General features: G+C 36.2%; 1 protein-coding gene and 1 pseudogene across 1 annotated transcript; both read left to right on the top strand.

Moving 5' to 3' along the window:
- Positions 1 to 1,172: 1,172 nt before the first annotated feature.
- Positions 1,173 to 9,188, top strand: LOC107630320 (protein CASP). The gene is made up of 19 exons (XM_016333415.3): positions 1,173 to 1,556; positions 3,283 to 3,393; positions 3,557 to 3,735; positions 3,877 to 4,026; positions 4,132 to 4,220; positions 4,402 to 4,511; positions 5,114 to 5,208; positions 5,315 to 5,370; positions 5,736 to 5,901; positions 6,086 to 6,178; positions 6,279 to 6,407; positions 6,678 to 6,797; positions 6,929 to 7,015; positions 7,549 to 7,656; positions 7,823 to 7,966; positions 8,076 to 8,177; positions 8,522 to 8,601; positions 8,805 to 8,897; positions 8,978 to 9,188. Exons 1-19 carry the CDS (start codon positions 1,472 to 1,474, stop codon positions 9,036 to 9,038), a joined length of 2,058 nt encoding a protein of 685 aa, XP_016188901.1. The 5' UTR covers positions 1,173 to 1,471; the 3' UTR covers positions 9,039 to 9,188.
- A 4,885-nt stretch (positions 9,189 to 14,073) lies between these two features.
- LOC107632956 (uncharacterized) lies at positions 14,074 to 16,823 on the top strand (annotated as a pseudogene).
- Positions 16,824 to 17,257: the final 434 nt, after the last annotated feature.

Genomic DNA, 17,257 nt, shown 5'->3' with positions numbered 1-17,257 from the left:
CAAATTTGCAGCTATAATATGGTCAATTTGGCAAGACAGAAATCTTGGTATTTTTCAGGGAGTTTTTGGATCTTCTAGGTCAATTGCATACACGGCTTGCAGGTGGATGGTGGATTTCGATTATACAACTCAAAATCGAGTGTGTTGCATCCAGGGATTAAAATCTCTATCTTGGTCTCCGCCAGAATCTGGTGCTTGGAAGTTAAATTGAGATGGAAGTGTGAACTTGGGGGATGATTGTGCTGGTTTTGGGTGGGTAATTCGCAATAGCTCGAGTCAATGGGTAATGGGATGCTTAGTAAATTCCTTTGGATCTAGTGTCATCAGGATGGAGTTGTGGAGTATATGGAAAGGTTTGGCTTGGGCTTGGGAGGCGGGTCTTAAGCTTGTTGTGTGTGAGACAGATTGCGTAACAGCTTTTGAACTAGTGACTGGTTGGCAAGTTCTACTCTGGCATCTTGAAAAAGAAGTGATACAGCTGATCTTTGAGTTGAAGTTAAGAAAGGATTCAGATGTTCGTTTTGAGCTTATCCCAAGAAATAAGCTAATGTTGTGGCATATCAGTTAGCTAAGATGGGATCTGGAGGAAGCGAAGCTGATGAGGTTAACCTTTGACACCAGCCACCAGAAGTAGTTTGTCCTCTCTTGTTGTTGGGAACTTGATTTCTTTTCCTTTTCTTTTATGCTTTTTTGTTTTTTTTTTATTTTTGATTGGTCACCAAAAAACAAAAAATTTTATAATATTAAATTGTGCTACATATAAAAACTACTGATTTTTCAACGGGAGATTTGACTTTTATAACCCATCTGAAGGTTGGGTCGGCACACCCATTAGAAAGCTGGTATTGCCACCAAAAAGAAAAGAAGAAGCAAACCGAATCAAATCCTAAACCTTAAACCAAATAATAATCCCGCTACGTTACCAACAGCATTTTTGCCAACTTCTGCCAATTCTGATTTATAACGGTATTTAATGGAAGTATTTTTGTGGATGTGTCTAATAAAAGTGTCTTTATAGATGTATTTTCTAGATGTGTCTCTTTATACATGTGTTTAAAATATAATAATTAATTATTGTTGGTAATAAGTTAGTAGATAGCATATTGGTACCGTATACTTTTTCAAAAAATAAATAAATAAATAAAACAAACCGAACGGAACCGACCAAACCCACCGAACTGCGTATTTCGGTTCCAAGTTCCAACTGCACTTTTTGTTACTACTTACTACTGCTATTCCATTTCTAAGTGTTCGTTCTTCCTCGGCAACAGATACAATTGAGAAGAAACTAAGAAAGTGAGGGAGGCTATTGAATGTCCATACAGAGTGCACTACCGGCTTACCGCCATAATTAGTCTCGTGCTCCTACCAGTCCAGTGAGAGATAAATTAGGATCATTCAACTTCAGATTCGATTGATCGATAATTTGGTGAAAAGAGAAGTGCGAAGACTAAGAAGTGAGAAGTTAGAAATGGAGGGTGCACCTCTGCAAGGTGGATCTCAGAGAGGAAATAAAGCCAACTCTCCAATCTCCGTCGTCTCCGCCTTCTGGAAAGGTATCCTAATATTCACTCATTCAATTCCTCTTTCTGCAGCTCCAATTCCACTTTCCAGCTCTTCATTCAATTCATCTATTTAATTATCATCATGATTGTTTTCTTATTGTTAATTTATACTTTTATATGTTAATCGCCTACAACAGACTAATAATTATACACTAAACTGGGTCATGACTTCATGTTCTTAGCTCTGATCATTTTCTTAATGCATAATTTTCGTTTGAATAGGTAGAACTAACCATTTTGAGTGAACTTTGATTCGCTCATTTCTATGCTATTTATGCATGCCAAACACCGATTCGTAATTGAACAACAGCGTTAACTTCTGAACTAATATATATTAATTACGTCCATAGTTATGATGGTGTTGTACTTCAGAAACACACCTATTTTTTATTTTGAACCTTTACGCTGTAAGTATGAAAAAGCCCTGATGTGGAATGGAATTTTTTAATCCTCCCCTTTCCCCCGAACCAAATTGTTGAGTGTGCATTGAGATGTAAGAACGTGTAAGGAACGGGTTAAAGGAGAAAAATGTGTGGTGATGACGATTAGTGGAAGGGTCTAGATTGACATGTGGGGATGGTATGGGAAATGGACACAATCAGTAATTACATCATGCTATGCAAAGAAAAAAGAAATTGTGATGTATACTGTAAATTGTCCAATCCACACAAACATGAGTTAGCGACTTAGGTTAGTGACGTCGTTTCTCTCATTTTGATACTTTTTATGGTGGAAACTCACATGCAGTTGTCTTCATGTGAAGTTGATAGTTGAAAACTATTAGATGACAATTTAGTTAAACATGTCAAATTATCTAATAGTTTTCAATTATGAACTTCACATGAAGACAACTATATGCGAGTCTCCACTATTTTTTATTTGAATAGTTGGAACCTCTAACCAGCCTGATTGAATTCTAGTGCACTCATCTTTAAATTGTTCATGCCATGCACCATATTATTTGTTCTTTGTGGGAAAATTCTGCATCATGTAAATCTTGGTAATTTCACAAAAAAATGAAGAGATAATGACTTAATCGTCTTCATCAATTGTTTGGAACACTTTAACTTTAGAATAAAGCAGGGGCGGAGCTAGAAATTTTTTTGGGAGGGACGAACATGAAAACTATAAGTTAAGAAGAGAGAAAAATTGAAAATTAAAAGGAAACTAAACTAAAAAATTAAAGGTTTGGGAGGGGCCATTGCCCCCCTTCCCACAAACGTGGCTCCGCCACTGGAATAAAGTAAATTACAATCAAAATGAAAGGAGGTTTACTAATTCTGTGAAAAGAAGTTCCAATATGAACTGAATTCTTATACTAGTATTGCTCCAAACAAATTTCATACAGTAATAATTTCCTTTCTAGAATGTTACTTTTGTCACCCTTCCAGTTCTTTTGTTTATTCAGAGATGGTATTAAAAAGAAAGGTAGTAGTTACCAGCTACTCATTTATCAGGCTACCAAAGAATATTGACATGGTTGAGATTACTTTATAGAACATGAAACACAGTAAAGGTAGCACGACAGTTTTCTGTGTTTTCCGTTGCTATTTTAAACTTTCCTTCGGGATTCTTAATCTCTTGATATCATGCCGCAATGTCTGAATTACTTATTTTAATGCAAAACTATATTTGTACCTAAAATCACAATGCAAAAACTTATGGGTGCCATGATTTTACCTTGAACTTTTTTTTCTTTGGGGGAGGGGGGTTGCAGATTTTGACTTGGAAAAGGAGAAATCGATTTTGGATGAACAAGGGCTTCGTATTGCTGAAAACCAGGAAAACAGTCAGAAAAATAGGCGTAAGCTTGCGGAAAGCACTAGAGGTATGCATCATGCATGTTTAAACCGATATTTTGACATTAAGGTGAAATGATACCCCTTCTGTCATGTTCATCATGACTTTATTCTTTTCAATGATTTATTGTCTGGCCTAGTGCCTACTAAAGACAATATTGTCTTACGCATCTTAAATTATGCTGCATACAGATTTTAAGAAAGCTCCAACTGAGGAGAAATTGGGTTTGTTTAATACATTGCTTAAGGGCTACCAAGAAGAGGTTGATAATCTTACAAAGAGAGCAAAGTTTGGAGAAAATGCTTTCCTTAACATCTATCAAAAGATCTATGAAGCTCCTGATCCTTACCCATCTATTGCATCAGTTGCTGTGAGTTCTAGAAATGCTTCTAAGAACTTCTGGCTAAGCTTGCTAGCACTGTATACGTATGAAATCCGTGTTATCCATATTCATATACTTGAATATTTTCTATTTGAGTGTTTATGGAAATTCATCTATATATTTGCACAGGAGCAAGATCTCAAACTGTCTGAGCTAGAATCTGAGAACCGAAAAATGAAAGTTGAGCTTGAGGAATTCAGAACAGAGGCAACTCACTTGAAGAATCAGCAGGCCACAATACGAAGGCTTGAAGAGCGAAATCGGCAATTGGAGCAGCAGGTTATTGATGCTCGTGCTCTTGTGTATATGTTGCAACATTTATAGTCTCTGTTGCTTTTTGGACATTAGCACCTGGTGTTGAACTTATAAATTTTGGTGTGTCAGATGGAAGAGAAAGTAAAAGAAATTGTGGAGATCAAGCAACGCAGTCTAGCGGAAGAGAACCAGAAAACATTAGAAGTTTTAAAAGAAAGGTAACTTCTGGTTTTCTGCCAGAAATTGTTTGTTTGTTTAGTTTAATACATGAGAATGCTGCATGTTGATATGACATTTGTTTGGCCTTCCTGCTCTGAACTTTGACTGCTCCTTTTGAATTGGAGGCATTCTTTCTCTATCTTGTTATTGCTTACTTAGATTAATGATTCTTGTATACAGGGAACAGTTATTGCAAGATCAGCTGCAGAGTGCTAAAGAAAGTGTTTCCAATATGCAGAAACTACATGAACTTGCCCAAAATCAGCTGTTTGAACTCCGTGCTCAATCTGGTAATCAACTAGTTGTCATCAATTCATCAATTCTGGTCATACACTAATTATTTAAAAATCTGTAACTTACCATTATTCTGTTATTATAATCTAATATCAGCACATTTGTCTATCTCTTTGCTTGTTGAAATTGTGATATGTTAAGTATCTAAGGAAAGTAGGAAACCATACCTTAAAAGCTGGCTGATAAGGGGGAAGAACCACTCTCCTTATATATAACATCAAGCATCCCATATACACCGCCCCTGAGAGCCGACGTCCACAGCGGCTTCACTCTATCGACACTGACCCAACGGTAGCCACTTTGGTGCCGGCTATCAGTATTTGGTATTCACCTTATTCCAGCCTATAGGTAGCCCTTTCCATGGCACCAACAACCTGGATTTGATACCATTGTTAAGTATCTAAGGAAAGTGGGAAACCACACCTTAAAAGCTAGCTGATAAGGGGGAAGAACCACTCTCCTTATATACAACATCAAGCATCCCATACTACCCGATGTAGAACTTTGAGCACCCCATAATACCCAAGTCCCTAACATGATACTTCAAGGATTATTCTATGTTGAATGAACTGACCTTTTGTGTTCTTGAAATTTTTAGAGGAAGAGAGGGCAGCTAAGCAATCAGAGGTTAATCTCCTCATGGATGAGGTTGACCGAGCACAAACAATGCTTTTTAGTTTAGAGAGAGAGAAGGTGCAATTCACAAGCTTTATTTGGAAATCAAATGTCATTTTTTGGTGTTCATGTGTCACAAACTTCATTGATGTGTCTAATCCATGATCCGTCTATGTCTGTGTAGGGGGTTCTCCGATCCCAGTTACAAACAGCAAATGAAAATACAGAAATGAGGAATAGGTATAGAAATATTTCAGTCCTTGTCTTTTCAGATAAATGATATTCTGGCACCCGATGACCCAAAGTAAACAAGCAAGCAACTTGTGAAATGAATAGTGCAGATTACAGCATCCAAATTGTTCAGAAAGAAACCTTTTCCTGTTTTGGAGTTAAACAAAATTGTTTTTAGCCAATACTATCCATCAATCCAACACCCTTTCAATTCAAAATTTTATTAAGGTACAAAAGATGGTCAACTTGTTTCCTACAAAATATGGACACTTACATGATGATATAATGCCAGTCTTCTCATATCATTCCATTTTGCTTCCTGTTTCATTTTCATTGTCTTGTGGCCTTCAAATTACTCTTGGTTGTTGTTGCAGAGATAATTTGGACTCAAATAGTGCACTTGAAAACTCTTTAATTGCCAAAGAGAAGTTAATATCTGAATTGAACATGGAGCTACACAATATTGAAACAACCTTGTCAAAAGAACGAGAAGAGCACATGAATGACATAAAGAAATTTACTGCAATGCTCAACGAAAAGGTGATGTTTATTATGCTAAAAATTATAAAGATTACACTAATCTGATATTTTAACAAGTTGAAGCTCACTCATCAGTATGCACTTTTCTTCTAAGGTGATGAGAAATCATTGCCCTTGAGTTACCTAAATGCAAGGTCACGCTATTCCTTTGTGGGATGCATGATGGTCTCTTTTATTTATACAGGAAGCTACTCTGGAGGCAATGAAGAGAGATCTTCAGGCAAGGCCAACAGAAAAGATGGTTGATGATTTGCGTAAGAAAGTGAAGATTTTGCAGGTGGTTTTATTGTTCTTTCTAATGGCCTTTTATGTAACCTCTCATTTTGGATACCTAGCTTTGCACTATCTATATGACTAATATGGGCATACACATTCAGGCAGTGGGTTATAATTCAATTGAGGCTGAAGACTGGGAAGTGGCTACCAGTGGGGAGGAGATGAGCAAGATGGAATCTCTTCTTCTTGATAAGAACCGTAAAATGGAACATGAGCTAACACAGTTGAAGGTATGAATATCACTTTTTTTTTTTACATGACATCCAATCCCATCTAGAAACTGATGTTAGTCAAAGAGTCAATGAACTGTCATAATATGGACTTTTTTGGGTGTAATTTCCGGGAAAGCTAGAACCATTATATTTTGTACCTTGTCCACGTTAATGGGATCGGCAACATTTCATTTGCTTTACAAAACTGTTCTCCGAGATGATATGTGGGTGTGATTGCTGTCCATGTATTCATTTCGAATGTTAGATTACATTATATACTCTTTTCAGGTCAAACTTTCAGAGAAATCATCTTCACTAGAGACGGCACAAGAGAAGATAAAAGAATTTACGGAAAAGATTAATGAACAACAAAAACTGATACAGAAGTTGGAAGATGATATTTCGAAGGTTTGGAACAATTGCAATTAAAATTTTAAAACCTCCTTTGCTATATTGACCACAATAATAGAAATTGAACCGCTTCATTTTGTCTCTTTTCTCTTTTCTGCTTTTTATAACTAGCTGTTCTGTTGGTACAGGGTTATAGTTCCAATCCAAAATATCATAAAGGAACTTTCCTCGATGATTGGGATCTATCAGAGGCTGGACGGGGGGAGGTGTCTGAGGTGAATTCCTGTTTACAGTTTTCTATTCTTATTGCATTTGCCTTAAATTTCTGAAGAGCATTCATCAATGGAATTAAAATATCATGATTTCAACAACTGTTAACATATTCTATTGTTGGGTTAACACTGCAATTCTCTTGTGGGGAAGCCTACTACTTTTACTTCTAAATAATGATCTTTGGCAGCATTGACAATTTTCTTCTTAGGAAGACTAACTAGTTCATATTAATGAGCTATGGAAAAAAACTTTGGAACCACATGATGTTCATATTAGGAGAAGTAAAATAGAGTATACAGAATGCATCTTAGTAAGAGACACAAGCATGTCTGATCTATCATTCAAAATAATGGGGGCTTGAAACGGATGAAATCTCAAGTGTTATTCTTTGACCTACTTAGTAGACAAGGCTAAGTAGTTACTTTTGTATTCAACAATTTTATAGCCAGTGATTTTGCACTTCCCTCCCCTTGCGTTATGTTGGATTTGTGTTCAAGACTTTTAAGATTTCTTATATTTGCTTCTGCTGCATCAGAGTTCAGATCAAAGACATGTATCCGTAGACCAAGATCAGAACACAATGCTTAAAGTGATCTGTAATCAAAGAGATCGATTTAGAGCACGCTTACGAGAGACAGAAGAGGTATACTCATAACTAATAGAGATTCATGTCTTTCTACTCCTCATTATTTCACATTATATTTCATCCAGATTTAGATTATGATGTTACGCCGTTATTTTACAATATGTCTCATCTACATTTGGATTATAATGTTACGTCAACTTGGTGAATCTTTCACATTTGATAGGAAATAAGGCAGTTGAAGGAGAAGATTGGGGCATTAATGGTGGAGCTGGAAAAGACGAAAGCAGATAATGTCAAATTATATGGGAAGATTCGTTATGTTCATGATTACAATACTGAGAAAGTGGTTTCCAGGGGTTCTAAGAAGGTTTTGTAAATTTCTCTCTCCACCCCAACACCTGCTCTCTCTCTTTTTTCCCGCTTTACAACTGAGTGCTTACCCTGAACTTCTGATTAGTATGTGATTTTTCGTTCAGTATGCAGAAGACCTTGAAAGTGGTTTCACTTCAGATGTTGAATCTAAATACAGGAAGATATACGAGGATGATATAAATCCCTTTGCTGCATTCTCAAAAAGAGTATGCCATTTCCTTTACATCTCTTAAGTGAAGCATTACTGATTCTTGCTCGGGAATCAATTACTTTTTCCCATCATTACGAATAATTTTAAGTTTGCATTTACTATTTAGTGTCACATATCAGAAGTAACTTTTATCAAAACTCCGATTTTAGATGATTTGAAAAGTAACTTTGTCTTCAGAACTGTATGTTAGTTAGGTTGGAAAATGATATCATGTCTAGTCATCAAGCCCAGGTCACCATTTTCTATAGTCTCAATTCTCGGTATATTTTACTTCTTTTCAATGAAATTTTATTATATTCTAGCAACAAGCTGATATATCAATCTTCTGCATGTAAATAGGAAAGGGATCAAAGATACAAGGAGCTGGGATTCAGGGACAGAATTACACTCAGCAGTGGACGCTTTCTTCTTGGTAACAAGTATGTTCCTGCCTAATTTCAGGCACACTACGATGTTTCTGTTTCTCCTGTTTAAATTATCTCTTAATCTGTTTTGTCATTGTTACTTTATGCAATGCATCCTACTTGATATAGTTCTTCAAAATGAATGGAGTATCATCAAGATGTGCCATTGATTTTCATGATTGTTTATGTGGGTTAGTTGATAAATAATTGTCTGGCAGGTATGCCCGGACTTTTGCATTCTTTTACACCATTGGATTGCATGTATTAGTCTTCACCTGTCTTTATCGAATGTCAGCTTTGAGCCATCTAAGGTATTTACCCGCTGCTAAATTCGTTGTCAAGGCTTTTGTATAGATGGATTTTCACTAACTACTATTTTCCTTCCTTTCAGCCATGGCTCAGAGGAATCCCTGATTGGAGACAAAAACATTGATCTTCCACGCGGACACTAATGGGTATAGAGTCCATTCTCGCAGTTCAGTTGTCAGATGGGATGATAACAAATTGTCAATATTCAAATGGACATCGAATATATTGTACATATGACAGTCATGTTTTATTGTATTACAATATATTGATGCAATGAAATATAGTGGCGGTTGTAGCGTTGCTAGTAATAGACTTTAGAGCAGTGATATATCCTTAGATTGAACTACATGTGCTCAGAGAGGATTTTTTTCCCTCTCTTCCCATTGAGCTCGGGGAAAAACAAGAGAAGAAACGGATTTATTTTTATTTTCAATTTTCAAGTTTAGTAGTTAGGTGCACATTATGGTACAGATGTTTTATAGAGACTAGAATGAGACTCGCGCGATGCGCGGGGCGGTAAATTAATGATAGTATATAATAAATATTAAAAATTATTATATTTTGTAGAATTAAATTAAATGTGTAAACTAAAGTTAAATTTAAAAAGTATTTTATTTAAAATAATTTGTAATACAAAAGATTTGGATATTAGAGTTGTATGTATAAAATAACATTTTTATTTGGTGGTTTGATTTTTGTATTTGTTTTAGTTGATGAACTTAGTCTTCTTATGTGGCGCTCGTCCTCTTTTTTTTTGTATTGGTTGTTGTTAGAGTTGTTACTTTCCTCCTTTTTTTTGTATTGGTTGTTGTTAGAGTTGTTACTTTTTTCTTTGTGTATAGGTTCTTGTGAAGACATGTTCTTTATGAATTGTTGAGTTATATGCACTTTTTATTGTGTTGTTTGTTCCATCTTTGCAAGTATGTTCTTCTTCCGAATATGTGTCTTGAATTTGTATAGTTTTCTTTCTTCTTAATCTCTTGATGGGTATGTGATCTTCATCTAATGATATTAGTGTTGGCGAAGTTAGTTCCTATAATCAATGAATAATTTAAATTAGAAACAAAAATGATGTTTAAAATAACTAAAATAAGTGATTTTTTTTAGTATTACCTATTTTATTTGTTGTAATGAGTGTTGAGATTCAGTGTTTTTTGTTGTAACAAATGTCTTAGTAAGAGTGTATTGTTTAGAACTTTCTTTAAGATTAAAATCATTTACATTGACTTCAAATATAAGTGAGGTTGTACAAATTTTTTAATTGGGGTGGTGTTTCAATGTCATTACTTTTCTGGAGTGCCATTAGATTTGAATCAGTTGTACCCAATAATTTTTTGCTTCGCCATCAAATAGTACAAAAATTGTTGTACCACTTTAATCTGAAACCTTTAATTGAATTTTGAACCTAAAATAAGTATTGAGTTAGTAACTAATAATTTGATAGATGGGATTATGAAAAATATATAGAATTACCTTATTGTTGGATAGTGTGGTGTTTGATTACATATGCGACAAATGTAGTTATCTCCTTTTTCATATGCTTTCTTCTTACACTTTTCACATTCAACATAATTATCTCCATTGAGTAAGTTTGAGATAGTGTGTAGTTCGAAAATAAATTTTTTGTGTTAAATTTGATGTTATTTGAAGGAATAGTCATAAGAGATTTATATAAGTAGTTCAAATAGTATGGAATTTGAATATTTATAACGTAAAATTTACAGGGATGCTACACATCCATGTAACCAAGTTGGCCCAACACCAAAAAAATCCAATACCATTAAATGAAACGTAAAATACACGTGCCCAATACACAAGAAATCGCTTTTGCCCAATGCTTCTTCTCTTCTCCATCACGCTTCTTCTTCTTCTCTTCTTCTTCTTCTTCTTCTTCTTCTTCTTCTTCTCACGCTCGTTTACGCACGGAGCGTCTTCTTCTTCTTCGCGTTCCTCCTCCTCCTCCTTCTCCTATTTTTTCGCGTTCCTTCTTCTTCACGTGTTTTCTCCTTATCGTCATTCTTTTTGTTGTTGCTGTTGCTGTATTTTTTTTTGTATTTTCCTCCTTCTCTCTCTGGTGAAGAAGCAGTAGAAGGTGAGGAAGAAGAGTTTTGAATAGTGGAGAATGAACCGAATATAGTACTCATGGTGAACCGAACACAGTACTCATGGTGAACCGAACATAGTACTCATGGTGAAACAATTGTATAGTATTGAGTGAACGAAACATAATCCATTATATAAAATCAAATTCAAACAGCTTTCTGCAGAATGAACCAAACACAGTACTCATGGTGAACCAAACACAATACTCATGGTGAACCAAATACAGTACTCATGGTGAAACAATTGTATAGTACTGAATGAACGAAACATAATCCATTATATAAAATCAAATTCAAATAACTCTGCCTACAATTTACATATTATCAATTCAATTCAGTTCAATTCAGTACACCTCCGTCCATTTAATTCAATTCAAATTAGCAATTGCATTCCATTCAATTCGATTCAAAATTGAATAATCCAAACTTTGTCAGTTTGATTCGTTTCATAAGAGTAATCCAAATCGCTCTCCATTCAACTGATTTGAAGTTGAGTTATTTATTGTTTCGATTCAGAAGTGCAGATCGAAGAAAAAAAGAAAGAAGAATAGGAAGAAGATAAATGAAACGTAACCAAATCGAAATAAGAAAACGAGAAGATAAACGCGACCAGAGGAGAACAACGAAGGCAATGCAGATCAATAAGGAAGAATGCGAGCAGAGAAGAAGAAGAAGTAGAAGAAGAAGGAGGAGGAGGAGGTTTATGTTGCAGCAGAAGGTTTACGTTGAGCAAAGCTTTAAGTTGCAGCATGTTATATGTAGCGCGTGTATAACAAACAAGTGAGGGGTGGAGAACGCGTGTGGAGAAAATTTCTTGGTTAACAACCATGTAAAAAATACATGGATGCAAAGCTTTTCCGTAAAATTTATTATGATTAATAATATTATTATGACATTTGTAATATGGATGTTTATTACATTGAATGAGTTATTTATAGAAATTAATAAATTAATTATTAGAATTATAAGTTTATTGTATTGTTTACAACGGTAAGATATAATAAATATAGAAATATGAATTTAATGTCTTTGTAAGTTACAAATTTGGTTAGACGCTTGACGCTATTAATTTCTAATTATTGTCGTTGGTAATTATTGTATTGTTTTTTGTATATTTTGTTTTTTTTTTGCTGATTTGGAAATAATAGATGATTTGGCAAAAATTGAGTAGTTGATTCTAAAATTTTGCCAAGTAAGCGATGTTGCTGACATGACATTAGTAGAAGAAGAAAGATGTCTTAAAAGTAATATGGATAAACTTATGTATCTACTTTTGTATATTAAGAATAGATTCCTTTGCTTTTGGAGATATGGCGACGCGTGTCCCATGTGGGATATTCCTGTCGATGCAGGTTGAGGCTTAGTGACAGCGGCACTTATACCCTCCAATTATGGCTCGGCTTGGCAATTTTTACGAGAAGGAATTCTATTTGTGGTTATGGGTTGGCTGGACTTTTTTGAAAGGTAGATTCAGTAGTGGATCTGGTTTCGGGCTGGGTGGGTGTTGGGGATGGATAGGGTTTCGGGTTGGGTGGGTGTTGGGGCTGGATAGGGTTAAAGGTGTGTTTGGAATTCACGTTGGAGAAGAGAGAAGTCTGTTTTCTATTTTTATGTTTGACAACTTTTTAGTGTGTATTTGGATTGCAATAAAATTGATTTTTGCAAACTTGATTTTGATTAAAAGTAAGTTTGTGTTAACGTGATTTATGTTTGGCAATCTTTATATCAAAATAGATTATAATAAAATAAATATTGTTTGGATTATATTACTCAAAATCATTTTTAAATAAAAAAATTACTAAAAAAAACATCAATTTAAATCATTTTTTTATATTACCCTATCATTTTACTTTAAATATTTGAATAAATCTTATTAATTCATTTTATAATAAAATTAATATTTACTTACTAAATTAAAGGAACATATAAAAGTTGACAAAATATATTTTAATACATAAAAACACTAAAAGGAGTACTATACATTTTAGAGAAAAGGACAAATAGGTCCCTGACCTTTTGTTCCGCGAACATTTTCGTCCCTAACCATTGAAAAATACTTTTAAGTCCATGACCTTCATAAAACTTGGACAGATCAGTCCCTGACGGAGGCATTTGGACGGATCAGTCCCCGACGGAGGCATTTGGACGGAGGGACTGATCCGTCCAAGTTTTGTGAAGGTCAAGGACTTAAAAGTATTTTTCAATGGTCAGAGACGAAAATGTCCGCGGGGCAAAAGGTCAGGGACCTATTTGTTATTTTCTCTACATTTTATAATGTCAAACAAAAAAAATATTCTATAATTTTTTAAGTACCGTTAGTATTCTTTAATTTAGTATCATTCTGGACTATAAATTTTTATTATTCATGACTCTTTTGTTACTTATAATTAGTATATAATAAAAACAAGAGTAAAGTATCATTTATGTCCCCATTGTTTGGGGTAAGTCTCAAACCTGTCCCTAACATTTTAAACGTTCTATTTGTATCCCAAACATTTCTAAATCGAATCAATGTTGTCCTACCGTTAAAATGATTAACATTTCGTTAACGGCGTTACATACGTGGACGCTGAGTGAGTAAGCCCAAAGGTTAACACAGACACGTCTGCCTCTTCGCGCCCATTATACCATTCACTGAAGCAAATACGAAACGTTGAAGAAACAGAGCACCTGTACGCAAGGTTGTCCAGTCTAGTTCTCCTCACCACACACGTTTGACACTTCTTCGAGCCTGATCGCAGGGAGGGGCTGCAAGGTAGTTGGCGGGTCGTTGTTGGTTGTGTTGCATGAAAGATCACACCTTTGGTCTGGCAACGGAGTGGTTTTGTTCGACAAGGTATGTACGAGGGAGAAATTTTGTTGTTTGGGGTTTTACTGAGTAGTTCCACGAAGAACGAATGGCATATAGGAGATTGTTTGCATTTTAGGGTTTATTTATTTTTTGTATTCCCAGAAAAATGTTTGTTGCGAATGTTAGTTAGGGCATGAATTTACTTGTTTTTGGTGACTCATTCTGTAGTTACGAATTTACTTGTTTCACTATGTTGACCTGATGTAATAGGGTTTGCTGTTTAGGATGAGTTATTTTAGTGTGAAAGTTTACCACCAAGGTAGCTTTGGACTTCAAGGAGGGCCTTTGAAGTATTTGGGTGGGGAGACAACTGTGATAGACTATTGCAATGAAGATGAGTGGAGCCTGATTGAGGTTTATGACATAGTGAGTAGACAAAGGTATTTGAAAAAAGATATTACAGCAATGTAGTACAAATCACAGGATCAGAATATAGAAGAAGGCTTAAGGATGCTATGAACCGACAAACATGCAATGGATATGGCTAACATTGGGGTTAGGGAGGATATGGTGGAGCTGTATGTAGTTCATAAAACTAGTGATATCCATGAAGAGGTTGAGGATGTACACATGTTAGGGAGTACTGAAACTACCATGTAAGAGAAGGCTGGTGGATCTAATGGGCCAGGCCCAATGGTAACATTTCAGGCCTATGCAGTTGGACAAGTAGAGATAAATTTTGGCCCAAATGAGGAGGAAGAAATTATGGCTGAGAAAGATGAAAAAGATGAATCAGATGAGGAAGAAGAGGGTAGTAATGGCAGTGAGGACGAGGACTATACTCCCAAGGGTGGTGAAGATGATAGTAGTGATTCATGGAGTTTTGATTCCAGAAATGGTTATTGCTCAGAAGATAGTGCTGTTGAGGTTGTGTTTGGTGACGGTGATGATGACAAGGAAGGGGCTGAGGGGTTAGTAGATGTCAACATCAGGGTAGGGGATAGATTCGAGGCTGGCACAACTGAAACCCAAACAGATGCAGCAAAAGAGAGTATAAGTGACAATGACAAAGGTAAGGAGAAGATTGCTGCAGGTTTAGGGGATGAGGAAGAAGGATATGAATCTGAAGATTTTCTGGATATGCCTATTATTGATGATGATGATGAGGATGATAATAATGTTTTCAAGAAGTATCCGTTGCACAAGCAGCTAAAGGACATGAGTGAGTACAAGTGGGAGGTTGGAACTCTTTATGTATCAAGAGAGGAGTTTAAGGATTGTGCTACTGCCTATGCTGTACATACTGGCAGGGGTTTGAGGTTTGATAAGGTTGACCTTCGGAGAGTGAAGGTTACTTGCATGGAGGGTTGCAACTGGTTTGCATACTGTGGGAAGATGAAGAATGAGCAAACATGGCAATTAACCCGCTGCCACAACAAGCATAGTTGTTCTAGAGAGTTGAAAATTGGGATTATGCATGCAAAATGGTTGAGCAAGGTGTTTATAAAAAATATTGCTGAGAATCCAAAGATAAAGCTCTCCACACTAATGAAGAAAGCATACAGCAAGTGGAATGTAGAGCTGACTAAGTCTAAAGCTGCCCGGGTTAAACAGTTTGCACTTGATGAGTTACAAGGAACGTACATAGAGCAATATCGGAGACTCTATGACTACTGTCATGAATTACTGAGGTCTAACCCGGGTTCTACAGTGAAGTTGCAAGTGGAGAGACCACCTGAGTTTGCTTCTGAGAGACCAAAACCTGGTGTGGATCTAAGGCCAAAGTTTCAAAGACTCTATGTGTGCGTTGATGCTTGCAAGAAGAGTTTTATGGTTTGCAGACCAATAATTTGCCTTGACGGGTGCTTCATCAAGACACCATATGGAGATCAACTTCTCACGGCTATTGGCTGGGACCCGAACGACCAGATATTGCCAATAGCCTATGCAGTGGTTGAAGCAGAGACGAAGGACACATGGACCTGGTTTCTTACCAATCTGTGTGATGAATTTGGCTATGAGAAGATAAGGAGCTGCACCTTCATGTCTGACCAACAGAAGGTACTTATTTGTAAACTTATCTCAATCGAAAGCTACTTTATTGAACCTAGTGTTAGTGTTAGTCTTGCTGCCCTAGTTATACTGGTGTTTGAATTGTATGAGCTAGTGTTTGTAGTGTATGAGTTAATGTTTGAATTGTAATGAGTTAGTGTTTGAATTACTGCATTAACTGATTTAATTATGCCTATCAAATATCATACTGATTTAATTACTACATTAACTATGCCTGGTGGGTTTAGGGTTTAGTTCCAACCTTCGATGAGCTCATTCCCGGAGTGGATCATAGATTCTATGTTAGACATCTTTACAGCAATTTCAGGAAGAGATTCCCAGGGCTGCAACTAAAACTGATGATGTGGAATGCTGCAAAGGCTACTTATTTACAAGAGTGTGATAGGAGGATGACTGAAATCCAAAATGTTGATAATGGAGCCTACAACCACCTGATGGAGATACCAACCAAATATTGGTGCCGGCACAAGTTTGGGACTTGGTCTAAGTGTGATACCTTGGTAAACAATATGTGTGAAGTATTTAACTCTGTGATTGTGGATGCCAGAGAGAAACCAATAGTCAGCATGCTTAAAGACATCAGAGTATACATAATGAGGCGTTGGGCTGATAATAGGGATCGGATAATTGAATACCCAAGAGAGGTGTTGCCCCGTATCAGGATTAAGGTTGAAAAACAAGCTAATGCAAGTGGTAAGTGGGTCAGCACGTATGCTGGTCGTGACAAATATGAGGTAACTAGTATCCATGGAGGCAAAGAGAAGTTCGTTGTTGATTTGAAGAATCACAAGTGTTCGTGCAGGAAGTTTCAGCTGTCCGGAATCCCCTGTGCTCATGTAATGACCTGCATTAGGAAGATGTGCTTCAATGTGAACAACTTTGTTGCAATCTGTTACAAGAAAGCAACTTATTCTGAGTGCTACCAACATGTGGTATATCCCTTGAATGGGCCCAACCTGTAGGAGAAGACACAGTTTGATGACGTTTTACCACCAATTTACAGAAAATCCATTGGAAGGCCTAAACTGAAACGTAATAAAGCTGCAGATGAGAACCCAACTAGGGGAGGAGTGTCTCGCGAAGGGCAGAATCAAAAGTGCTCCTATTGTTTTGCTAGAGGTCACAACAAATGGACCTGTCCAAAGAAGTGCAAAGTAGCTACAACTGTGTCGGTAAGCACTCTACTTGGTTTTGTGCTGGTTCATGCTTCATTTTTATTTATTGCATTTAAAGATTATGATGTGAGATTGTGGTATTGTGGCTATTTACTAGGCAAACAAAGTTGCTGGATCCACAAGAGCTTCAAGAATCATCTCTAGCACCATCTCTAGCACTATCTCTAGCACTATCTCCAGCCAGGCTTCTAAGCAATCCTAACCTGCTTCAAAGAAGACCA

This window comes from Arachis ipaensis, chromosome B3 (assembly GCF_059453495.1).
Source record: "Arachis ipaensis isolate K30076 ecotype BB chromosome B3, ASM5945349v1, whole genome shotgun sequence".
NCBI classification, from domain to species: Eukaryota; Viridiplantae; Streptophyta; class Magnoliopsida; order Fabales; family Fabaceae; genus Arachis; species Arachis ipaensis.
The sequence above is the reverse complement of the archived record's forward strand: the minus strand, read 5'-3'. Positions and strand labels throughout refer to the sequence as shown.